General features: G+C 43.0%; 1 protein-coding gene across 1 annotated transcript in view; it reads left to right on the forward strand.

The window, feature by feature from the left end:
* IL2RB (interleukin 2 receptor subunit beta) overlaps positions 1-26,542 on the forward strand; it is a 57,743-nt gene that overhangs the window by 23,989 nt on the left and 7,212 nt on the right. The window contains exons 4-9 of the mRNA XM_068252919.1: positions 3,724-3,808; positions 6,780-6,891; positions 14,672-14,814; positions 20,981-21,155; positions 23,175-23,262; positions 25,994-26,075. Of these exons, the coding sequence (XP_068109020.1) occupies positions 3,724-3,808; positions 6,780-6,891; positions 14,672-14,814; positions 20,981-21,155; positions 23,175-23,262; positions 25,994-26,075 (685 nt within the window). The remainder of the gene's footprint in view (positions 1-3,723; positions 3,809-6,779; positions 6,892-14,671; positions 14,815-20,980; positions 21,156-23,174; positions 23,263-25,993; positions 26,076-26,542) is intronic.

Consider the following 26,542-nt stretch of genomic DNA (forward strand, 5'->3'; position numbering starts at 1 on the left):
CCAAATTCAGGAAGGGGGCGGAGCCACAAACAGCCAGATTTGTTTATTTTTCAATGGGAATATACAAAGTATTGATACCAAGGACCCCAAAGCTGATAAACTTGATAATTGAGTGACTGTATGTCAAGGTTAGAAAAAGTGGGCGGTGCCAACACCTTCATTTTTTACATGGCAGGGTTCCCAAACTTTACACAATTGGCCACTGGGTGACTGGGATGAATATTCAGAAATGTGGGTGGAGCCTACAACAGCCAATCAAAATGTACCTATTGATTTTCAAGGGGAATATTCGCATTGCTACCATTCTTACACTGTTAGTGGCAGAGGCCTCAAACCTGATACAGTCAGTCATTGGGTGACTGGGGTCCAAATTCACTAAAGGGGTGGAGCCACAAACAGCCAATCAGATTTGTTAGATTGATTTCAGCCATTCTGTTATTGGCAGGGTTCTCAAATGTGACACAGTTGGCCACTGGGTGACTGGGACTAATATTCATAAAAGTGGGTGGAGCCTACAGCAGCAAATCAAAATTCACCTTTTGATTTTCAAGGGGAATGTTTACATTGCTGCCATTCATGCACTCTTAATGGCAGAGGCCTAACATCTGCTACAGTCAGTCACTGGGAGACTGGGGTTTAAATTCTGAAGGGAGCGGGCCAAAAACAGCCAATCAGATTTGTTTAATTTCAATGGTAAAATGCAACTTATTGATGCCAAAGACCCCACAGCTCATAAACTTGGTCAATTAGTGACTGTATGTCAAGATTAGAAATAGTGGGCGGAGCCAAAAACAACTAACTTTTTACATGGGGAAATGTAAACTGCAGCTTTTCTTACACTGTTAATGGCAGGGTTCTCAAACTTCACACAGTTGGTCACTGGGTGACTAGGCTTAATATTCGGAAAAGTAGGTGGAGCCTACAAGAGCCAATCAAAATTCACCTATTGATTTTCAAGGGGAATATTGAAACTGCAGCCATTCTCACACTGTTAATAGCAGAGGCCTCAAACCTGCTACAGTCGGTCGTTAAGTGTTTGGGGTTCAAATTCAGTAAAGGGGAGGAGCCAAAAACAGCCAGATTTCTTTGCTGGATAAACTGCTTCCATTAGCACAATTTTGATGCCAGGAACTCAAAAGCTCACAAACTTGGTCATTGAGTAGTGACTGTGCGTCAAGGTTACAAAAAGTGGGTGGAGTTAAAAACAGATTTTTCTGGGAAATTGTAAACTGCAGCCCTTCTTCACTGTTAATGGCAGGGTTCTCAAACTTAGCATAGCTGGTTACTGGGTGACTGGGATTAATATTCAGAAAAGTTGGTGGAGCCTAAAAATGCCATTCAAAAATCACATGTCACTTTTCAAGGAGAATATTAAAATTGCTGCCATTCTTGCACTGTTCATGGCACAAGCCCTGTTGGTCATTGGGTCACTGAGGTTCAAATTCAGAAAAGGGGACAGAGCCACAAACAGTGAATCAGATTTGTTTCATTTCATGGGAAAATACAAATTATTGATGCCAAGGACCCCAAAACTCACAAACTTGGGCATTGAGTAATGACGTTGTGTCCAGGTTACAAAAAGTGAGCGGAGCTAAAAACAAATTTCACTGGGAAAGTGTAAACTGCAGCCATTGAGTGTTTGTGTGTTAAGGTTAGAAAGTGGGCGGAGCCAACACCAGTCAAATACATACCCGGGCAACGCCGGGTCATCAGTGGGTGGAGACAAATACAAATTTCACTGGGAAAATGTAAACTGCATCCATTCTTACACTGTTAATGGCAGGGTTTTTTAAACTTTGCACAGTTGGTCACTGGGTGACTGGGATTAATATTCAGAAAAGTGGGTGGATCCTACAAAAGTGAATCAAACTTCACCTGTTGCTTTTCAAGGGGAATATTTAATTGCTACCATTCTTGCACTGTTACTGGCACAGGCCTCAAACCTGGTACAGTTGGTTATTGGGTGACTGGGGTTCAAATGCAGAAAAGGGGGTGGAGCCACACACAGCCAATCAGATTTGTTTCATTTCAATGCAGATTATTGATACCAAAGACCGCAAAGCTCACAAACTTGGTCAGTGAGTAATTGTGTGTTAGGGTTAGAAAAAGTAGGCGGAGCCAACACCAGCCAAATACATACCCGGGCAAAGCTGGGCAATCAGCTAGTTCATAAATAATTAAGGTGCTACAGTAAAAATCCCTCCCAAAAATGCATTTGGGATTTTTTTCTTTTATTGCACTTTATAGTGCATTTTTTGGTGGGATTTTTGCCTTTCTTCTGCCTGCGGGACTATATGGGGATCCCTGTTGTCAAATATACTACAAGGATTTTCCATAAAACAACCATAAATAAGAGTGAAACATTTGTAAATAGAATTGTTTTTACTTCCATTTATGATCATTTTTCTAATCGAATGTGCAAGTTCCACATAATTATTAGTATTTATATAGCGCCAACATCTTATGCAGCGCTGAACATAGTATATAGTCTTGTCACTTAACTGTCCCTCAGAGGAGCTCACAATCTAATCCCCGGCTACCATAGTCCTATGTGTATGTACAGTATGTATTGTGTAGTGTATGTATCGTAGTCTAGGGCCAAATTAGGGGGAAGCCAATTAACTTATCTGTATGTTTTGGGATGTGGGAGAAAAGCAACGCAGATAAAGGGAGTAGGGATGGTCGGAAATGCCAATTTCCGATTCCACGGTAAATCCGCATTCCGCCATTGCCAATTATTGATTCCGATTTCCGCTACCAATTTCCGCATTCCGATATGGAATTTCCGCCGGAAATCGCGGCAAGTCGGCGGATTTTTACTGCAATGTAAAATGCAGGAAATAGGCAGATGCAGATTTTCTGCATTTTACATTACAGTAAAAATCCGCCGACTTTAGTGGTTAATAGCAAAGCCCCTGTAAGTCCTAGAAACACCAATTTTCAGGGTTTATTAAACAGAATCTTGTCAACAAGATGCAAAAAAAAGTTTTCAAAAAGACCTTATAGTTTTTGAGAAAATCGATGCTAAAGTCGAACGGAAATTTCCACGATTTCCAGCGGAAATCCGCCTACTGCACTTGCATTACCGATTTCCGCATTCCGATGCGGAAATGCAATTTCCGATCAGAATTTCGGAAATTCCATTTCCGCAGAATCCGAATGAGCATCCCTAATAGGGAGAACATACAAACTCTTGCAGATGTTGACCTGGCTGGGATTTGAACTGGAGACCGAGCGCTGCCGCCGTGCTGCCCCTAAGGGCATTTTTCCACTAGGAGCATTTGCGATGCTGAATCTCAAAATCGCAAATTGCTAGCTTTTGTTTTTTTTTTTAAATCGCTAGGGTTTGCTAAATAACACAGGAATCGCGGTAGGTATTTTCCACTACTGTGATTCGATTTTTACCAAAGCGTAATCGCGCTGCTGAGCGATTTTTACCGAGATTTTGATATGCTATGCATTGCATAGCAAAATCGCGATCGCAATAGTGGAAAAAAATTAGGGACTTGCTAGAGGAAAAGAGCCCTAAGTAATTGTTTGGGAGTTTCTCGCGGACCAATGGGAAGTTCGCAGAAAATCTTGTGACACTGCCAGCGACAATTTCACACATCCCTAGCTTGGAGTTTGTCTTCACATCAGGATGTCATAAAAGTCACATTTTGTTAAAAAAAATAAAAAATCTACTTTATATTTGTAATTAATTTTTTTCCCTTACACACCCAGAGATATAAGCGGTAGCTGCTCTCTTTCACTCTATGGCGGGAACCCCAGAAGCTGCGGGATTAATCTGATGTATCAAGGCCGATATGTAAGTATATTACGGGACTATCATCAAATAGGTTCCTTATTGCACAGTAAAGTGGTACTGGGGGTAGTAGTAGGAAATTTAGTCTAATTACTGCTTAAAGGGGTTCTGTGGTATTATAAAAATCAAACAAGCTGACACTTACCTGGGGGTTCTATCGGCCCCCTGCAGCTGTCCTGTCCCGCGCCGTCCTCCTCCGATCACCCGTTCCCCGCCGCCAGTCCCGGTTTAATATTCGTCTAAACAGATGAGTAATGCTTGCTGGCGTCATCGGGAGCTTACTGCACAGTACGAAGTGTTCTTGTACTGCACCTGCGCAGTAAGCTCCCGATGACACGCACAGCAGTGAGTACGCGCGCGGCCACGCAGCTGCAGTGTAATCACTCGCGTGATTACATGGGGACCGGCAGCGGGGAACGGAGCATCGGAGGAGGACGGCGTGGGACATTACCTCTGCAGGGGGCCGATAGAACCCCCAGGTAAGTGTCAGCTTGTTGGATTTTTATAATACCACAGAACCCCTTTAAATGTTTAGAAAGAAGTTTTTTTCTCAACCTTTGCTCACACATGCAGGAGACTTTATTCATCTTGCAGGAACCTCAAATGGACAAGAGTTCCCAAAGGGGCGTGGTCTAATCAAACACATGCCAGTATTAACCACGCCTTGCCTCTGCCTGTGGGTCACTTCATTGTCTCTATAAAATAAGTCACAGATGAGGATTGTGTAGAGGCCCAGGGATTTGTCTACCAGTCCAGAGTACCATAAAGGCTATGCTGTGACTCATGTTGTATTTGGCATATGAAGTCCTAGTCAGGGATGGCTTTCTGGAAAGGCCAAAAGGGCTCGGGCCTTGGGTGGCTGCAGCCCAAAGGGGCACCTTGGCATGAAACAGGAGTTGCTAAAGAGGAAAGAGAAAGCTGCTAATGGAAAGCAACACATTAAAAGCTAATGATTAATGGAGTGCTTCGTGAAAGAGAGAGGCTGCAGTACATGGATGATACACATCCCTTTCATTGATCTAAGTCCCCGGCAGAAAAACCAACGGCTTCTCATCAGAGGCGACGGACTTTCTGACATAAAAAAAAGTTTCCCGTCCTCTATGCTTCCTGGAAGCAATCAGTACGCTTCCAGGGCTAAGAAAAAAAAAAAACAAATCTCCAATGACCTGAAGACAAAGATTGTTCATCATCATGGTTTAGGGGAAGGATACAGAAAGCTGTCTCAGAGATTTCAGCTGTCTGTTTCCTCAATTAGGAACATATTGAGGGAATGGAAGACCTCAGACTCCGTGCAATTGAAGGCTTGAAGTTGCAGACCAAGAAAAATCTCGGATAAACAGAAGCGACAAATGGTCAGAACAGTCAGAGTTAACCCACAGACCAGCACCAAAGACCTACAACATCATCTTGCTGCAGATGGAGTCACTGTGCATCGTTCAACCATTCCACGCACTTAACACAAGGAGATGCTGTATACGAGAGTGATGCAGTGGAAGCCTTTTCTCCATCCACAGCACAAACAGAGCCGCTTGAGGTATGCTAGAGCACATTTGGACAAGCCAGCTTCATTTTGGTAGAAGGTGCTGTGGACTGCTGAAACTAAAATTGAGTTATTTGGGCATAACAAGGGGTGTTATAATTGGAGGAAAAACACAGCATTCCAAGAAAAACACCTGCTATCTATAGTAAAATATGGTGGTGTTCCATCATGCTGTGAGGCTGTGTGGCCAATGCAGGGACTGGGAATCTTGTCAAAGTTGAGGGACGCATGGATTCTACTCAGTATCAGCAGATTCTGGAGACCAATGTCCAGGAATCAGTGACAAAGCTGAAGATGCACTGGCGCTGGATCTTTCAACAAGACAACAACCCTAAACACTGCTCAAAATCCACTAAAACATTCATGCAGAGGAACAAGTACACTGTTCTGGAATGGCCATCTCAGTTCCCAGACCTGAATATAATTGAAAATCTGTGGTGTGAGTTACAGAGAGCTGTCCATGCTCGGAAGCCATCACACCTGAATGATCTAGAGATGTTTTGTAAAGAGGAATGGTCCAAAATACCTTCAACCAGAATCCAGACTCTCATTGGAACCTACAGGAAGCGTTTAGAGGCTGTAATTTCTGCAAAAGGAGGATCTACTAAATATTGATTTCATTTCTTTTTTTCTGGTGCCCACATTCATGCACCTGCCTAATTTAGTTTAAACAATTATTGCACACTTTCTGTAAATCCAATAAACTTCATTTCACTTCTCAAATATCACTGTGTGTGTCTCCTATACGATATATTTAACTGACATTTTTTATCGTAACAACCAACGATGTATACAGGAAAATCATGAAAATTAACAAGGTTGCTCAAACTTTCGGACCTCACTGTATATAGGAGCCGTTCAAACTTGTCACGCTGTATCGGATACGCGAAATCCATTGCAGGATGGGGATCGCACTTCTGTACAGTCCGTGATAATCCCAGGCCAGGTGCATGCGTTCTCCATATAACCTATGGGGGAGCGCATCTGCCCCAGGCAACAGCTGCGGACCATCGGACATTATACTATCCCCTCCCGCTGGCCGCATGTGATGCAGAAGTAAGGGCTCGTTCACACTTAGCGCTTTTTCAGCGCTTTGCTGATCGCCCGCGATCAGCAATGTGCTGCTGCCAACGTATCCCTATAGATACGTTCACACTGCAGCGTTTAAGATTGCGATCAATCGCAAACGTTCTGCATGCTGTGTCTGGGGGGCGATTGCGCTGTGATTCTCGTTCTATTTAATGTAAATCATAAACGCAAATTGCGCTGAATCGCAAGAGATGTGGCCCGCCAAATCGTGGTTGTGGACCTGAACACAAGCTCTCAGTGTGAACTAGCCCTCAGTGGGAACGGGGCCTAAACAGACATTTGGCGATGTATTCCATGGCTTGGATACCGCTCTTCATCTGCTCTCTTCTCTTTTGTTGGTTTTAGGAAAAATATCCTTTGACGGTCAGCCACAGAATAAACATTAGTGTGAACTGTGATGGGAGGCGGACAAACCAACCGGTGGCGTTCCTGCGCGCTTTCTATGCGTACGGCAGCGGTAAGTACTCGCGGTTCCTCAAAATGACTGGATTCCTGTGTAGTGCTGCTCATAATGGGTTAACTACGATTACGCAAAATTTTGTGTATTCACATTACATACAGCATACTACGTTTGTGAACCGTAATTACACCTGCAATTACGCATAATTTGAGTTCAATGCGTAAAAATATTTGCATCTATTCACCAGTGTTCTGTGCATGTGCAGCTACTGGTTGAATATTCAATGTGAAAGATGCGTTCGTATGCAAAAAAATTTTGTGTTCATTAACCAGTATACTGCACATGCGTGTCTATTTAAATATCCAATGCGAAAAATGTGTAAAAGTTCACAAACAAAATTATGCATCAATTATGCTATTATGCGTAATTACGGTTAGTAGTTAAATTAACTTGCAAAACTATTTACGTGTAATCTGCAAATTTTGCATTATAATAATGATGCGTAATTGCAAATTGTAATGCGTAATGACGCACAGGTGGAATTTGTGTTCCTGTGCACCACCTCTTAAGCCATAATTACTTAAAGGGACACTTAAAGTGAACCAGAGACGAAGCACCCTCATGTATTTTACCATAGAAATCAGTGGGAACATTAGAGAAAACACCTACCCTGCCCTCTGTTTCATCCTCACTGCTAAAAGTGTCTGTTATCTAGCTGAGATAAGAATCCCGGACTGTGCATTGAGTCTGGCTTTGCTATAATGACTCAGCTATAATGATTTCTGAGCAAAGCCAGCAGGGGGCAGGCTTGGACTTGAAAAGACACAAAAGAACACAGTCTAAGCTATAATCTTTCTGTAGCAAAGCCAGCCGACTGCTTAGTCGGGATTCTTATCTTAGAGGTGATAACAGGCAAATTAAACAGAGAACAATGTAACAAAGAGCAGATTAGGTGTTTACTGTCATGTTCCCACTGATTTATAAGGTAAAATACATGAGGGTGCTTCATCTCTGGTTCTCTTTAAGTCTATCAAAAAGAGTTTTACTCACCTGGGGCTTCCACCATCCTCCTGCAGCTGTCCGATGCCCACGCAGTCTCGCTCCGATGCTCCTGTGCTCGCCGCCGCCGGCAGCTACTTCCGTTTTCGGCGACATGCGCCGATAGGCGCCGACAGGCCTGGGAACACGCGTGATTCTTGGCATTCCTGGCCGCAATAGCGCCCTCTATACTGCAATTGCGGCTAGGAACGACGTCATGCGCAGTCCCGATCCTCCCCATAGCGAAGCCTGGAGCTGATTGGGAGGCTGCGCCATAGGGGAATCCCTGGGGGGTACGTATTACGGCAGTGATCGGAGGCAATCGGTGGGGACCGGAGGCACTTGGGGGGACATAATTAGCTAGCTGAAGACTATAGCACAAGTTTTATTTTAAAAAATCCTTCCGGGGCCATGCGATCCCCTGGGACGGCTAACACTGTGTCGGGCTTACCGCCAGGGAGGTTAATAACTGCTGTGTTTGCCTAGAAACTAATCAGTATCAGGGGAATAAAAGGAACCAAAAAGCCCTCCTACTAAAAAAGCAAAGCTTGGTGTAATTGCCTTCTTAAAACAGAAGGAAATTTGCAATAATTCAGTTATAAATGAACATTTGTGGTTACCCACAATGCACACCTACTAAATATGCAAATTATCCCTTTTTGCCCTTGTTAAGCCAAGCAAGCATCCAGATCCGCTGGTTTATAGCAAGCCTATAGCTTTAAGTTTTACACAGCCATATCAAACCCACATGTAGACAGCCTGTTTCGGACTTTTGGTCCTCATCAGTACATGGCAGGGATTGATAAGGCTGTATGAGATACGGCTTGGACGAGTACAACAGAGTAACCAAGCAGCTCAGGGTGACCCTGCTTGGTTACTCTGTTGTACTCGTCCAAGCCCTATCTCATACAGCCTTATCAATCCCTGCCATGTACTGATGAGGACCAAAAGTCCGAAACAGACTGTCTACATGTGGGTTTGATATGGCTGTGTAAAACTTAAAGCTATAGGCTTGCTATAAACCAGCGGTTCTGGATGCTTGCTTGGCTTAACAAGGGCAAAAAGGGATAATTTGCATATTTAGTAGGTGTGCATTGTGGGTAACCACAAATGTTCATTTATAACTGAATTATTGCAAATTTCCTTCTGTTTTAAGAAGGCAATTACACTAATCAGTATCAAACAGTGCAGTGGTTGGCAATAGTCGCTGATTGCACAAAAGATTTGTGCACCATAGCTGTTTTTAGTGCTTACCTTACAGTGCCCGTTAATGATACAATCTTGATTGTACAGTCTTACCAAATATATATAGTAAAAGGGTAAACTGAGTGAAAATACTTTGAATGGATGCTTTTGGTAGTCAGGGGGCCACGGACTGACAGTGTACCCCCACCAGGTCAGGTGAGTTGCCATTCTTCCCAGGACTTTGCAGGGGTCCCTGGTAGCATCAGCTATTTTGAGGGGAAACCTGGGGGGGCTCGGCAGCCATCTTTGGTCCCAGGGGCAATTGCCCAGGTGCCCCTGGCTGTCTCCTTCATGTACTAAGGCTCACAACTCAAATATTCCTTTTAAAAAAAGAACCAGAACTGAGCTGAAGAACATTCAACCCCAGCCTCGGAGACCCCAAGACAGAATGCAGTCCTGCAGCCTCAACTGGGTCTGAAGCAGGGCCTAAACTTTTTGCTGCCTGAGGCATACTTGCGAGGATGCGCCCCCCCCCCCCCCCCCCCCCTTGAATTGGAATGATTGCACAGCACCCGACAATTTGCACCGCATGTTATAGCTGCGGTGAGCCCCCAAAAAAACACCCTCAGTATAGGTAGGTAGCCAGTTATAGGTGCCCCCAGTATTGGTTGCCAGGTACAATTGCCCCCAGTTTTAGGGATGATCGCAAAGAGCAAATTCCTTTCCGTCGGAATTCGCTGAATTCCGTCGCTATGAAAATTCCGCAGGATTTTTAAGAAATTCCGCGGAATTCCGTATTCCCGTGAAAAAAGTAAAATAATCGCAAATGGAACCTTGTTTATGCTATATGGTAGCCCATAGACCCTATTAACTGTTCCCTTAGTCCTTTTTCTCCTCTCTTCCTCCCTCCTCTCAGAGAGAGGAGGGTCTCGTCTTCCAGGGAATTGTAGGATTTTAAAAGCCAGCTTACTTACCTTGGCCAGGAATTGAATCCAGGTCTAGTGAATGGTATGCTTGGTAGGTAGCTCTCTTCACCACTATACCACCACCAACACTACATGCTGAAGCCAGCCTAGCATGTACCATTATGATATATCCAAGAGAAAAATGAGCTTGCTTAGGGAATTGTAGGATTTCAAAAGCCAGCTTACATACATTGGCCAGGAATTGAACCCAGGTCTAGTGCTCGGTAGGCTGCTATCGTAACCATTATACCACCAACACTACATGCTGAAACTTCTTGGAGCATACTTACTTACTTCCTCCAAAAGACACACATACATCCCCATAAAATCCTTCAACAGCAACTGCATGCACAGTCTCTGTGTCACAATTGGTTAGCGCGTTTGGCTGTTAACTGCAAGGTTAGTGGTTCAAGCCCACCCAGGCATGGCCTTGCATTTTGTGTTCAACAGTTGTCCGAAGAGAACCCCAGATAGCTATGTAGATTCATCTCTCTTTCGTAGCATGGTCACCGATTTCCGCGGAATTGTGTTTTCTGTCGCATCGGAACCGGATTCACCAAATTCCGTCCGGAATTGCGGAATCCAGCGACCATCCCTACCCAGTATAGGTTGGCCAGGTACAGTTGCCCCCCAGTATTGGGAGCCAAGTACAGTTGCCCCCAGTATAGGTTAGCCAGGCACTCTTCACTTCCTGTTTCTGTCTGGTGCTGCCCCTAGACTTCTGCCACCTGAGAAAGTTGTCTCACTGGGCATCATGGGCGGACCAGGCCTGATCTGAAGTGATTGTTTTGGTGACAGAAATGTAAAATACATGCATAGCTTCCCCATCTACGCATTCCAAAACCAGCCAACAAGGGGCCTTGCAACCACAGCAGTGCTACAAAAACAACAAAAATATCATTAGCAGAGCAGCAATCTTCTGTTTGCCCCAAGTGACGCGTTCCGGCACCAGGTAATTGTCATTAGTTCCTTCGAAGCAGCACAAACTGTCCTCAATTTAGACATTTTATTAAATTAAATGACTACATATATCAGTGTCAGTCCTGGCATTTGCGGCAACAATCACTCAGACTGGCGGATTCCAATAGCTGGAGGCCACGAGGTTGTTTGTGACAATTTTGGTGCTGTAGGCAAGACAACCATTGTCACATCTCCTTGCTAATGAAAATCTGCGGTCGTTTATTGGAATAATCTGTCTCATCTGTTGGAAGATAAAAACAAGGAACACCAAGAGCCCCAATAGTGTAATATGTACTGGTAAATGGTTACTAGATAGAGTAAATATTAATACTCACAAACCAGGGTCACCATTAGGCAACCACTGTAAAGGCAGGTGGGGAGATTTTCCTGACACCACTCAGGAATAAGAAGTCGCTCTCTGTAGATGAGAAAAAAGGGGGTTCAACCCTCCACTCAGGGTGGGCTCAATATTATGCAGGAGAACAGAGGTGCCAAAAGGATAAAAGGAAGCTAAATGAGCTTAAACACCAAATTCTTGGTGAATAGAGGAGGTAGTGGTGGACTTACCTCCTCCAAGTAGACACACAACGACTGTAGTAAAGACAGTTAATATATTTTATTTATGAACTCCAAATATGCAACGCGTTTCGCAGGTTTGATCCCGCTTCATCAGGCAATAACGGAGCAATAGCATATGTGGTCAGTAGAAGAGCCAGGCACCTCTGTTGGAAGGTTTGACAGAAGTTTTGGGGTTTGGAATTTTCTTTCAGGAAGTGAGATAAACGAAGCAGTATTGTTAAAAAAAGAGTGGTATGTAGGACAATCCAAAGAAGCATTTAAAGGACCAATATTGCAAAAAATATGTAAATTCTAACATGTATGTAAACACATACAAATAAGAAGTACATATCTTCCAGAGTAAAATGGGCAATAAATTACTTTTTCTCTTATACTGCTGTCACTTTCAGAGGGTAGTAAAAATTGGACAGGTCTGAGGCCACATTCACACTTACAAAACACAAAACGCAGGCGTTGTGCCAGCATTTTTCAGGAGTGGTTGTTCTGTAATTTCACGCAGAAAAATCACTGAACACTGTGGCGATTTTGCTGCGATCACGTTTAGCACTTCTATAGCACTGAAACGTGATCGCCGGGAAATCGTCTGAAAATGGTGCAGGTGACGCTTTTGCGTTTCCCGTTTTTGCCCGTTTTTGGGCGATTTGCGGCGATTAGCGCAAAATGCCCAAGTAAGAACGGGCCCATATGGTTTCATTACGCTAGTGCTTTTAAAAAGCACTAGCGTTTGAGCGTTTTGCCGAAATCACGGCAAAACGCTCCAGTGTGAATGGGGCCTGAAAAGTTTTGGACTGCTTGATCTCCTCATGGGGGCATTCTCAGGGTCTTCTTTATTTTCTAAAGCACTTAGTGAAAGACAGTTGTTCAACCCAACTGCCAAATTAAAGAGAAACTCCAACCAAGAATTGAACTTTTTCCCAATCAGTAGCTGATACCCCATTTTACATGAGAAAGACAATGATTTTCACAAACAGACCATCAGGGGGCGCTGTGTGACTGATTTTGTGCTGAAACCCCTCCCACAAGAAGCTCTGAATACCGCGGTACTCCTGGCAAACTGACACAATGTAACAATGTTCAGAGACAGGAAATAGCTGTTATTAGCTGTCTGTAACAGACAGAGCAGCTAGAAACAGCTAAATAACCTGCCCACAGTAACAATGTCACCATGTAATAAATGTCAGAATGTTAATCTGGGAGAGGAAAGATTTTACAATGAGCAAACACTGACTAAATCATTTATACATAATTATGGTAAAAAATGAAGCACTTTTTTTACTACATTATTTTCACTGGAGTTCCTCTTTAATGTCCAGAGGTGTTGATCCTGCATCTTTACATAGATCCACTTTATTTGTAAAGAATAAATTTTAAAAAACGCATACCGCACTCCAGCATGCCACAGTCCAGGTGTTAGACCCCTTGAAACACACTTTTCATCACTTTTTTGGCCAGAAACAGTCTTTGTAGGTTTTAAAATTTGCCTGCCCATTGAAGTCTGTCGGTTCACCAGATTCGCCTGTTCGCGAACATTTTTGGAAGTTCAAAGATAACCAATAGTAACAGAGGCGCCAAATTAGAATAAAATGGTTTAAAACCGTTTAAAAGGAGGGGAGTTGGTGGTTACCACCCTCAGGTATATAATGACCAGCCAATGATTCGTTATACATAAACAATAAAATTTATTATGAACTCTCCAGTCATGCAACGCGTTTCACGGGTCAAGAGCCCGCTTCATCAGGCAATCAGTATTGAAGATATACATGACTGTGTCACTCGAAAGGCCCAGCGCCAACTTTTGGAAGTTCGCGAACGTAAAATTGTGTGATTGTGACATCTCTACTTCTTTCACCCCACCCAATCTCATTTCATCCTATCCCATTTCTATCCTCTTCCATACCACCATGTGCTTGTCTATCTCATGTCATTCTATCCCATCACATCCTATCCAGTCTCATCTCGCCCTGTTTCATTCCACTTTATTCACTCCCAACCAGGGCCGGATTTGTACTTTCCAGTGTCCAAGCCCCACCACTACCAGCAAGAGCAGCAGTGCAAGCTGTCTCATCACACACCAGTACGTAAGGAAGAGGCACGGAACTCTGGAATTCCTGAACTCAGGGGAGATTATTTACTTTGACAGGTGGCATCTTATCTCTCCCAAGTCCTGCCGCCCTTCTGCTTTTTCAGAACCTAAGGCCGTGGTCTTTGTAGCCTTTACAGAAATCTGGCCCCTATCCCATCTCATCCTATCGTTCTACTCCATACCAATATATACTAACACAACCAGCGGAGAACATGCAAATTCAATGAACATGGAGGAACTTCAGCATAAACAAACATACTGCCATTAAGTTACATTAGTTATGTTAATTAGAAAAGATGGTAATATAATCTCTTACCCACCCTTGTTTTAAAAGAACAGGCAAATGTTTGTGATTTCATGAGGGCAGCCATCTTTTTGGTTGAAAGGAGGTGACAGGGAGCATGAGACACAGTTCCAACTGTCCTGTGTGCTGATCACCCCTCCCAGTTGCTAGGCAACGAGAACAGCAACATCAGAAATCCCATCATGATTTGCACAGCATCAGGGGGAAAATGCCTGGGCCGATTTCTTTGATAGGGCGGAGCTTAGTTTCTATGCAGCTAAAAATGAGGCTTGGGTAAGAAAAACAAAGTTCTGATGCTGTGAAACTGTTAAAGAAACACCAGGGGCTTGATTCACAAAAGAGTGCTAACTGCTAGCACGGCCGTGAATTTTCGCATCGCGAATCTTCATACGAAACGATAACGTTTTCGCACGAAAACGCAAATTTTTACGTGAAAACTATATCGATTTCGCACGAAAATTTGCATTTGCGCGCGAAAACGTTATTGTTTCGCGTGAAAATTCGCGATTGCGCGCAATGCGAAAATTTACGCGAAAATGGCCGTGCTAACAGTTAGCACTCTGTTGCGAATCAAGCCCCAAGCCTTTTCAGTGCTGCTGAGTAGATTTTTTGTCTGGAGGTTCACTTTAAGGACTGTAGTGGGAACTTTAGCACTGCAAGACCAGAGTACTAACTATTCTATCCATGCTATAAAAACACACTTAAATATATTATTTCCTGCAGTTCGCCTGGATCCACCAACCTCTCTCAGCATTAAGAAAACAACTGAAGGTCAATGGAATCTCACTTGGGTCAATAATGTCTCAACTATCATAGACAAGACAGAGTCTGAAATCTGCTATAAACCCATTAAGGCATCATGGCAGGTAAGGAAAAAAGAGTTTCATCCACCTTAATGTGACGCTGAAGCGAAAAATATATATATATGATCTAATGAATTGTATGTGTAGTATGGATAATTAATAGAACATTAGTAGCAAAGAAAATAGTCTCATATTTTTATTTTAATATATATATATATATATATATATATATATATATATATATATATATATATATATATATATATATATTTTTTTTTTTTTTTTTTATAACATTGCATCATTCTCTAATATTTGCAATTTACACACTACACTCAGCATTGTAAATTATTTCACAGAGCAGGCTTATGAACTTTACTCTGCTGAAAAAACAAAACACAGTGTCAGACCCTTGAGATAATGAGCTTCAGAAGACAGAGCTCTCTGCAACTATGAAAGTCGTGGAGCTCAGACAAGCTCTTTTGCTTAGGGCTCTTTCACATCAGTGCTTGCATTGGAGAACGCTCAAAGCATACGTTTTGTTGTATGCGTTTTAATGCGTTTTGATATGCGTTGCACTGCAGTGTGTGTGCGTTTTTAATCCGTTTTCAATGCGTTACAGCACATAGGAAAACGCAGGTAATTTTTTTTTCTTTTAGTTTTCAACTTTCTACATTCTTCCTCTGTTGCATTCTGGGACAGATTGCCTGCGTTAACGGATTAAAAACGTGCATAGTGTGCGTTTTACATTAACTAACATTGTAACGCATAAAGCTAGCGTCGGCCGGAAAACTGCGCCTGGGTGCAGTGTAACGCAACGCACAAAAAGGCTGCGTTATATGTGAAAGCTAAGGCCCCATTCACACTTGCGTTTTGCCTTGCAAACGGACCGGATCCTGATCGGATCCTGATCGGATCAGGACCTGATCCTGATCGGAACCGTACGGTTCCGATCAGGATCCGATCAGGATCCGGTCCGTTTGCATCAGGCATGCATCAGGCTGCCATCCGGATCCGTGGGCAAAAAATAGCGAAATTAAATAAAAAAATGTTGGGGTCAGCAGAAGGTGCACCTGGTGCACCTGTAGAATCAAGTTCCTCCGCTGTAAGCCCTCACCTCCACCTCCGACATTCTGCCAAACAGCTCCAGCACGTCTGTCACTGCTGCTCCACTCCAGACATGCTTGGCCCATGTGTCCCCATCCGAAATGGCAGCTTGGATACGCATAGGAAGTGGGGTAGAACGTCAGGTTTTTGTGGGCAGTGTGTTCTGTGCCTTCCGTTTCCCATTGGTTTCTGTGTTCCGGATGGTGCTGTCAGGCTCAGGTCAGGTTCCGGTCAGGATGCGTGGGCCGGAGATCCGGACCCAAAAAATAGCGCATGTTGGAAAAGAGTCCGGAGTCCGGATCCGATCCGGCTCCGGTACGTACGGAACGGACGCGTGTGAACGTCCGCATAGACATTACATTGCTATGCAGAACGTACGTTCCGTTTGTACAGTATGCGTTCCGGATCCGATGCGGAAAATCCTGATAGCGAACGCTAATGTGAACCGGGCCTAAAATGAAAGTCTATGGACTTTCATTTCACCTTGGGTAACGCAAACTTTACCCTTTGCGTTGAAACGCAGAAAATCTGCCCTAATGTGAAAGAGCCCTCAGATAACAACTGGAGTTTTTTAATTATTTTTGTACTGGAAACAATATAAGACTCATATCTCTGCTAGTATTGTTTTATTTGTTAGATGTACTACACATACAAATCATTATATCATAAGTTTATTCTCACTCCAGATTCCCTTTAATAATAAAGTGTAGAACATCTGTGCCCACACCATAGTGAACTGCTCACCTTTTTTGGTCTGACCAGAAACCTGGTCTAATTTAGGAATGGTCAGAATTGCAAATCCCCCCCCAAAAAAATCTTAAAATTCCACACTGAATTCCTAACGAATATCCGAAATTTCGCAAATTCTGAGTTTGCATTTCAAAATTGTGAATTGTCAGTTATTGCAAAGATTTTTTTTGCAATAACATAACATTAATTATACTGCAGTTAGTTCGAATTTGCGCAAATATGTTCACAGGAGTTACAAATTTGCTTAGAACGTTTCTTCTTTTCATATTAAGTTTTCTTGTTTTTGCATAGAATTTTCATATGGAGTTTTCGTATTCCTGGCTTTTGCGCACACTCTCAGTAGACATCTTTTACATTTTTTTTTTATACAAATTTATACATTACACAAACCTAATTTCTCATAACATTCAAAATTTGCATGTATGAAATTACAAATTTCAACTTTGAACTCAAATTTGCAAAACCTTAATGTGAAAGTCGTCGGTATACGGAATTCAGCTAGATCTGTGCATTCCTTCCTAGTCGGTCGCCATGGTAAATATAGCTCAAAATACAAAACTATGTCAAGATTTTATGGTATATCCAGTCCAGAATCAGATTCAAGATACTGTGTCTGACCTACAAATCCGTCCACAAAACCCAGAGGTACACACACACCTAGCCGCTCACTCTGCTCCTCCAATGAACTTCGCCTGACTGCACCCCACATCACCCAGTCCCATGAACACCTATGGGGCTTCTCTAGAGCTCAGTGGTGTAGCTAAGGAGCTATGGGCCCCGGTGCAAGTTTTGCATTGGGGCCACCCAAGCATGCTATACACAACAATTGATATGGTCCACCAAAGCCAGGACATCCACAGTGTCAGAGGTGCAAGAGGGGGATGGGGAACAGTTTGTTAATGATTACCACTATTCAAAGCATCTATAAAAGTGATCATTAACAGCACAGGACCAATACAGAGGTGGTTGAGGGTGGCCCCCACGGGGCCCCTCTAGCCCAAGGGCCCCGATGCGGTTGCTACCTCTGCACCCCCTATTGCTACACCACTGCAAGAGCTGCTCCAACACTATGGAACTCCCTACCTCAACCCATTAGGGCAGCCCCCTCCTTCAACATCTTCAAGAAGGCCCTCAAAACTCACCTTTTCACTCTGCCCCCCCCCCCCCCCACACACACACACACACACACTAGTGCTCTAAAACCGCAGTTGAACTCTGGTCCCCTACCTTTCTTGTCCCCACCTCTCCCTCTAAATTGTAAGCCTTCGGGCAGGGTCCTCCATCTTATGTCTCCTACCTGTTCATGCCCATCCTATGGATCTGAGTGAACTGGACTTACCTAATCTCCATGCTCCCATCCAGTGACTGACTAAGCATTACCTTGTACTCATACTGTGCTGTGTGATCTCCATGCTCCATTCAGTGACTAAGCATTACCTTGTACTCATACTGTGCTGTGTGATCTCCATGCTCCCCTCCAGTGACTGACTAAGCATTACCTTGTACTCATACTGTGCTGTGTGATCTCCATGCTCCCATCCAGTGACTAAGCATTACCTTGTACTCATACTGTGCTGTGTGATCTCCATGCTCCATCCAGTGACTAAGCATTACCTTGTACTCATACTGTGCTGTGTGATCTCCATGCCTCCATCCAGTGACTAAGCATTACCTTGTACTCATACTGTGCTGTGTGATCTCCATGCTCCCATCCAGTGACTAAGCATTACCTTGTACTCATACTGTGCTACGTGATCTGTTTTTTCTTGTATGCCTGTATTGTCGTATTGCTGTATCTCACCCCTAAATATTGTCTGTAACCAGGGGCGTAACTAGAAGTCCCCAGGCCCCCCTGCAAGAATTTGAGCGGGCCCCCCTTTCCCCTCCCCCCCCCTGGGGCCTGCTCATGGCCGTTTTGGGGGGGCAGGAGGGGTCGCAGCATGAGGGGAGAGTTTTGCATATCAGCGGGGAAGGGGGATGCCCCCCCCTCACCTCGGGCTCTCCCCTTTGCGCTCCCCTCCAGCATCTATCTAAGTGGCAGCAGCATCGGCGGCAGCTATAATTACCTCCATTTACCACCGGAGGTCTCCGATCTGCAAGGGCTTCACATTACTTCCTGTTAAAACAGGAAGTAATGTGAAGCCCTTGCAGATCGGAGACCTCCGGTGGTGAATGGAGGTAATTATAGCTGCCGCCAATGCCACTGCTGCCCCTTAGATAGATGCAGGAGGCGAGCGCAGAGGGGAGAGCCTGTCCCACCTCCCTGCTGATGTGCAAAGCTCTCCCCTCATGCTGTGACCCCTCCTGCCCCCCCCCCAAAACAGCCATGAGCAGGCCCCAGGGGGGCCCCGGGTCCCCCCGCAGGGGCAGGGGCTGCTTCCCATATTGTTACGCCAGTGTCTGTAACCTAAACTAATGTCCAGCACTGCGTAATCTGTTGGCGCTTTATAAATACAATACATAAAATATAAATGTGAAAATATCTCTTACAGGCCAGTGCCATTTTTTTAATATATGTCTTTTCTTTACAAACATTATTTTAAACATTTTTACTCTTTAAATCTGCTGCAAAGCTCAGTGAAGAAACTGTTAGAGGGGCACTATGGCGAAAAAAAATTTAAATTGTAAAATATGTGCAAACATACAAATAAGAAGTCCATTTTTTACAGAGTAAAACGAGCCATAAATTACTTTTCTCCTATGTTGCTGTCACTTACAGTAGGTAGTAGAAATCTGACAGAAGCAACAGGTTTTGGACTAGTTCATCTCTTCATAGGGGATTCTTAGGGATTTATTTATTTTCAAAAGCCCTTAGTGAATGGAAGTTGCTCTATCCTACTGCCGCTGTGTAGCGAGAAGGGAAGCTGGCCAGCATCATTGTTTAAATCCTTTTTATGGAACATCTGTATAAAGTATAAAAGCCTTGCTGAGAATCCCCTATGAAGAGATGGACTAGTCCAAAACCTGTCACTTATGTCAGATTTCTACTACCTACTGTAAGTGACAGCAACATAGGAGAAAAGTAATTTATGGCTCATTTTACTCTGGAAAAAAAGTACTTCTTATTTGTCTATGTTTGCACATATTTTAAATTTTAAAATTTTTCGCCATAGTGCCCCTTTAAAGCTCTTTGACCACCTACTGCTCATAACTATTATTATTATTAATTTACAAAGTGCCAACATATTCCGTGGCGCAGCACAAAGTAAGAAGCAAACTCGGGGTACATAATAATACAGACAATGGTATACACCAAATATAGACACTGGTACAAAATACAAAATTGGTAATAACAAATGTAACAATGAATAAAGGTATAACAAATTGGAAGACACAAAAAGAATAAAAAAGGTGAGAGAGCGCCCCCTTTGTGGGCTTACATCTAAAGAAATGGGAGGGGGGGGACAAGAGGTGGGGATGTATACAATATGTATACCTAGAGGCAAAGTGTTTCTAGGAAATATTTAGTAATGAGCACATTCTTGGCCAGAGGTTGAAGGGGGAATGGCCTAAGTTAGAGTGTATACTTGTTAGAAAAAGTGAATTTAGAGAGAACACTTAAAGATTTCAAAGGTTGGAGAGTGGCTGATGTGTTGTGGAAGGGGATTCTAGAGCAGGGGTGGAGCACGTGAGAAATCTTGAATATGTTAATCCGAGCAGGGGATTCTAGAGGCGGACAAAAGAAGGTCTTGTGCACATTTGAGATTGCGGTTGGGTTGGTATCTGGTAACTAGTGAGAAGATGTATGGGAGGAGAGAGATTGTGGAGAACTTTGTCAGTTTGGGTAAAGAGTATGAATAGGGCAGTTTCTAGGCTATATTGCTTCCAGGGCGAGGATGTAAAAATTGTGCCCCCCTTCCCCGAAGGCTCAAGTATGCTATTTGCGATGCTGTATTTTGCAACCCCCAGTATTGGTTAGCCAGAGATTAGGTATTAGGTAGACAGATATACTTCCCCCCAGTGTCCCACCTGATGAAAAACGGGGCTGATGGGAGGTATACTTGTTCTTTATTAACAGTGAAGGTTTGGAAAAGCTTAAATGCCTTATTTCAAACTAAACAAAGAGGACAAGCTGAGCTGTAGTGCTGGCTATAAAGAGTTAATCTGTCAACTGAAGAGGGTGGAAGTGAGTTGGGTCAGGTGACCTGCTCTCTGCTGGGGAAGCAACTCCTATTCATTTAGCAGCAAGGAACTACAGGATTCAGCCAACCTGATACATCCAATATATACCGTTTGCCTACAGTATAAATAGCATAAAAATGGAAGGAGGGGGAAGTATGGGGGGCTAAATCAGGGCTTTAGGGAACCTGTAATTTCATATAAAAGGGGTTCTTTGATTCTTATGACTTTATCAGCAACCTCTCTGTTTTCTCAGGAAGGAAAGATAATGTTTCTTAGAGAACACGAGCTGTCAGTTGTAATGCATGACCTCCCCCTGGGCACTGCGTATGAAGCCAAGGTCCGCGTGAGATCTGTGGTCGATGAACCAGGTGAATGGAGTGACTGGAGCCAGCCTATAGAATGGAGCACTTCAGAAGAAACAGTAAAAGGTAAGTCCTTTTGTGATCTTCTTTAGGTTCAATTTTTTATGTTTTGCCCTCAAAACACTTTACAAGTCAAGGATACTGAAAAACACATTTGGGCAATATTCTCACATTTCTTCCCTGGAAGTAGAAATCACCAGTAAGACATCCACAAATCAGCCTGCAGTGACCACAGTGGGTGAGCCCTAAAGAGGGTCGATTCTGGCTGTAAATTATATGCTTCTTGAAATCAGGTCAATCAGATGTATGTCTGGCTTATATTCATTGGCTCATCTGCAGGCCGCATACAATTTGCATTAAATTTGCTTGCTAGTTGTAAATATGAGCATCTCATTGCCCATTTCTTAGAAGCAAGCCTCTTGGCCATAAATAGACATACTTTAGAAATTGGAACACTCTTTTCAGGGCTAAAGATATTTTCTATGAGGCCATAACTACAGATGGAGCAGAGTACCCACGGCAGCCCCTTACATAAGAACTACATGCTTAGACCATATTGTGTACAGAATAGAGCAACACTTTTGATTTACATCCACACTTTTCATAGCTACAGATCTTTCTACAAGTGCATAACCACAGATGGGGCAGAGGGGTGGACCTTGGACCCATGGCAGCCCCTTACATATAAACTGTCACACATATTGTGTACAGAAAAGAGCAATATTTTTTATTAGTATTGTTCCTTTTTCCTTCTTTTATCTTCTTTTTAAACCATTATTAGGTGTTAAGCTCTATTCCATGAAAAAATATGTATATTAGTTATAACAATGTGTTTACTGCTACATTAGGGAGATTTTTGTTGTTTGTACCATTACCTGCGTCCTATCTTCAGTGGTGAGATTCTTCCCCACAACTTGTCTTCATGGTTTTAACCACTTAAAGAGAACCCGAGGTGGCATTGTATTACGTTAGTGGGGCACAGAGGCTGGTTGGGCACACTAACACCAGCCTCTGTTGCCCCATCGTGTGTCTCAAAGACCCCCCTGCTCGCCGCTATACCCCCGCAGTGCTGGCGACACGCAGCTTGTCGCCAGCACAATGTTTACCTTAGCGCTGTCTGTCAGCGCCGCTCCGCCGCCTCCTCCGCATCGCCGCTACCCGCCCTCGTCCCTTCCCTCCCGCTGATTGGAGGGAAGGGATGAGGGCAGGTAGCGGCAATGCGGAGGAGGCGGGGGAGCGGCGCTGACAGACAGCGCTAGAGTAAACATTGTGCTGGCGACGCGCTGCGTGTCGCCAGCACTGCGGGGAGTATAGCGGCGAGCAGGGGGAGTCTTTGAGACACACGATGGGGCAACAGAGGCTGGTGTTAGTGTGTCCAACCAGCCTCTGTGCCCCACTAACGTAATACAATGCCACCTCGGGTTCTCTTTAAGCTCCCATTTCCATCTCATTACAATTGTGAATTGAATAAATCCCAAAATCTGTTGGCCCTAATACTACATGGAATTGGACAATCAAGATTGGATGTGTGTATGCTGTGTTTCCACAAACTTATTACATGTTGCATGTATTTTTACACAATGCAAATGTTTTGCTTAATTTATGAAAATTGTTATGCGGATTTTTGAAAGCGCCTAGTGTGGACTTATCCCAAGAGATAGTCAATGAGGCCATAATAATTTCAAGTTGATGGAAATGTTATGTTAATTTTATGCAGCTCAGATTAAGGCGAAATCAAAAACATCAGCTACTGGATTTGACTGATACATTTCTCAGCTGCCTACAATTAGAGTCTCTGCAAATCTCTGTGAAATGTTAAAATGACCAAACATGTTATAAATAAATTACTAATAGGAATACATTAAACACTTTTCTGTTATAAAATACATAAAAACAAAAGTTTGCTTTCTTAAAACAGAAAGAATTTGCGATAATTCAGGTTGGAGTGAGCTTGAGATGTCTCCCACAATGCATCACTGCTGATTATATGCAAATTAGCCATTGTTAATACATAACTAATAGTAGAAATATTAACATGAATCTTGGTGATAACGATATTGCATTCATTTGTAATCCTTTTTCTAGACACTGACTTTGTTCTGGTGATCGGGATGCCATTGCTGATCATTGGGATCATAATTGCCTTAATAACTCTAATCTTCAACCAGAAGAGGTGAGTGACTAACTGTTTCCAAGGTTGTTCAGCTTTGTGCAAGGCTTATAAGTTTTCTTACATTGCCTCAAGAAATCCAAGAGGTCCGCACACTCACTGTAGTCCAAGTCCACTTTTATTAAAAAATCGTGAAACAATTCCATTCCATAGACCAATGATTTGTTTTGGGGCCCCGGGGGTCCCCTTTATCAAGGTAACAACACACAATGTTGACATTGCCTGGCTTGAAAAAGAGATCAGTGTTCATCTGTAGAAGACACAGCCTTGTCAATACGTACATGAGTTTAGGCTGAATATAAAGACATAGAACGTAATGGTCCCAACTGTAACTTATTATTATTATGTATTTATATACCACTGACATCTGTTGCAGCATTTTACAGCGTACATAGTCATGTCACTGACTGTCCTCAGAGGAGCTCACACTCTAATCCTACCATAGTCATAGTCTAATGTCCTACCATATTATTATTATGTATTTATATAGCACTGACATCTTCTGCAGCACATTACAGAGTACATAGTCATGTCACTGACTGTCCTCAGAGGAGCTCACACTCTAATCCTACCATAGTCATAGTCTAATGTCCTACCATATTATTATTATGTATTTATATAGCACTGACATCTCCTGCAGCACATTACAGAGTACATAGTCATGTCACTGACTGTCCTCAGAGGAGCTCACACTCTAATCCTACCATAGTCATAGTCTAATGTCCTACCATATTATTATTATTATTATTATTATTATTATTAGTAGTAGTAGTAGTAGTAGTAGTAGTAGTAGTAGTAGTAGTATGTATTTATATAGCACCGACATCTTCTGCAGCACGTTACAGAGTACATAGTCATGTCACTGACTGTCCTCAGAGGAGCTCACACTCTAATCCTACCATAGTCATAGTCTAATGTCCTCCCATATTATTATTATTATTATTATTATTATTATTATTATGTATTTACAGTGGCTTGCAAAAGTATTCGGCCCCCTTGAAGTTTTCCACATTTTGTCATATTACTGCCACAAACGTGAATCAATTTTATTGGAATTCCACATGAAAGACCAATACAAAGTGGTGTATACGTGAGAAGTGGAACGAAAATCATACATGATTCCAAACATTTTTTACAAATCAATAACTGCAAAGTGGGATGTGCGTAATTATTCAGCCCCCTTTGAGCTAAGTGCAGTCAGTTGCCCATAGACATTGCCTGATGAGTGCTAATGACTAAATAGAGTGCACCTGTGTGTAATCTAATGTCAGTACAAATACAGCTGCTCTGTGACGGCCTCAGAGGTTGTCTAAGAGAATATTGGGAGCAAGAACACCATGAAGTCCAAAGAACACACCAGACAGGTCAGGGATCAAGTTATTGAGAAATTTAAAGCAGGCTTAGGCTACCAAAAGATTTCCAAAGCCTTGAACATCCCACAGAGCACTGTTCAAGCAATCATTCAGAAATGGAAAGAGTATGGCACAACTGTAAGCCTACCAAGACAAGGCCGTCCACCTAAACTCACAGGCCGAACAAGGAGAGCGCTGATCAGAAATGCAGTCAGGAGGCCCATGATGACTCTGGACGAGCTGCAGAGATCTACAGCTCAGGTGGGAGACTCTGTCCATAGGACAACTATTAGTCGTGCACTGCACAAAGTTGGCCTTTATGGAAGAATGACAAGAAGAAAGGCATTGTTAACAGAAAAGCATAAGAAGTCCCGTTTGCAGTTTGCCACAAGACATGTGGGGGACACAGCAAACATGTGGAAGAAGGTGCTCTGGTCAGATGAGGACAAAACAGAACTTTTTGGCCAAAATGCAAAATGATGTGTGATGGAAAACTAACACTACACATCACTCTGAACACACCATCCCCACTGTCAAATATGCTGGTGGCAGCATCATGCTCTGGGGGTGCATCTCTTCAGCAGGGACAGGGCAGCTGGTCAGAGTTGATGGGAAGAAGGATGGAGCCAAATACAGGGCAAACTTAGAAGAAAACCTCTTGGGAGTCTGCAAAAGACTTGAGACTGGGTCGGAGGTTCACCTTTCAGCAGGACAACGACCCTAAACATAAAGCCAGGGCAACAATGGAATGGTTTAAAACAAAACATATCTATGTGTTAGAATGGCCCAGCCAAAGTCCAGATCTAAATCCAATCGAGAATCTGTGGCAAGATCTGAAAACTGCTGTTCACAACGCTGTCCATCTAATCTGACTGAGCTGGAGCTGTTTTGCAAAGAAGAATGGGCAAGGATTTCAGTCTCTAGATGTGCAAAGCTGGTAGAGACATACCCTAAAGACTGGCAGCTGTAATTGCAGCAAAAGGTGGTTCTACAAAGTACTGACTCAGGGGGCTGAATAATTACGCACACCCCACTTTGCAGTTATTTATCTGTAAAAAATGTTTGGAATCATGTATGATTTTCGTTCCACTTCTCACGTGTACACCACTTTGTATTGGTCTGTCATGTGGAATTCCAATAAAATTGATGCATGTTTGTGGCAGTAATGTGACAAAATGTGGAAAGCGTCAAGGGGGCTGAATACTTTTGCAAGCCACTGTATATAGCACTGATATCTTCTGCAGCACTTTACAGAGTACATAGTCATGTCACTGACTGTCCTCGAAGGAGCTCACAATCACTTCAATTAGTCCTTATGAAAGTATTTATGAATTATTATTGGTGTTCAAATAACTAACGAATACTACATCTCTTTACTGCAGAGTTAAGAACATTTGGATTGGCGTACCAGATCCGTCTCAATTCTTCAACCCTTTAATTACAACTCACAAAGGGAATTTTCAGGTACTGCTAAATGAGTTTGTCTAGAGCTACAAAAAGACCACAACTCATGCTGGCAACACATGCTAAGATATGATTGTACGATGAAACGACGCAATCACATCTATGCAAAATCAAACAATTTCCTTCAAAACATTTGGTTATTTACAGTCTTTTTAAGTTGAATGTGAGTTTTATTATACTGTCTGAAAGAGTTAATTTCTAGGCATGGAAGTGACAGCTTCTGTCTTGTCAGTACTTTGTCGGGAATATAGTAACCATCACTGATAAGAAAATGACAGCCATAAAAGTTTTCCTGGCAGAATACAACTTCTGAAAGCTGGGAGATAAAAAAAGGTCAGGTTCATGTACTTCCATTCAGGGACACTTAATAGGCTGCCACTGAGCAGAGACATCAAAACATTAATTCTACTTTGTAAATGTTTAAAGAGACACTGAAGCGAAAAAAAAAATATGATATAATGATTTGT

This window comes from Hyperolius riggenbachi, chromosome 9 (assembly GCF_040937935.1).
Source record: "Hyperolius riggenbachi isolate aHypRig1 chromosome 9, aHypRig1.pri, whole genome shotgun sequence".
Taxonomy (NCBI): domain Eukaryota; kingdom Metazoa; phylum Chordata; class Amphibia; order Anura; family Hyperoliidae; genus Hyperolius; species Hyperolius riggenbachi.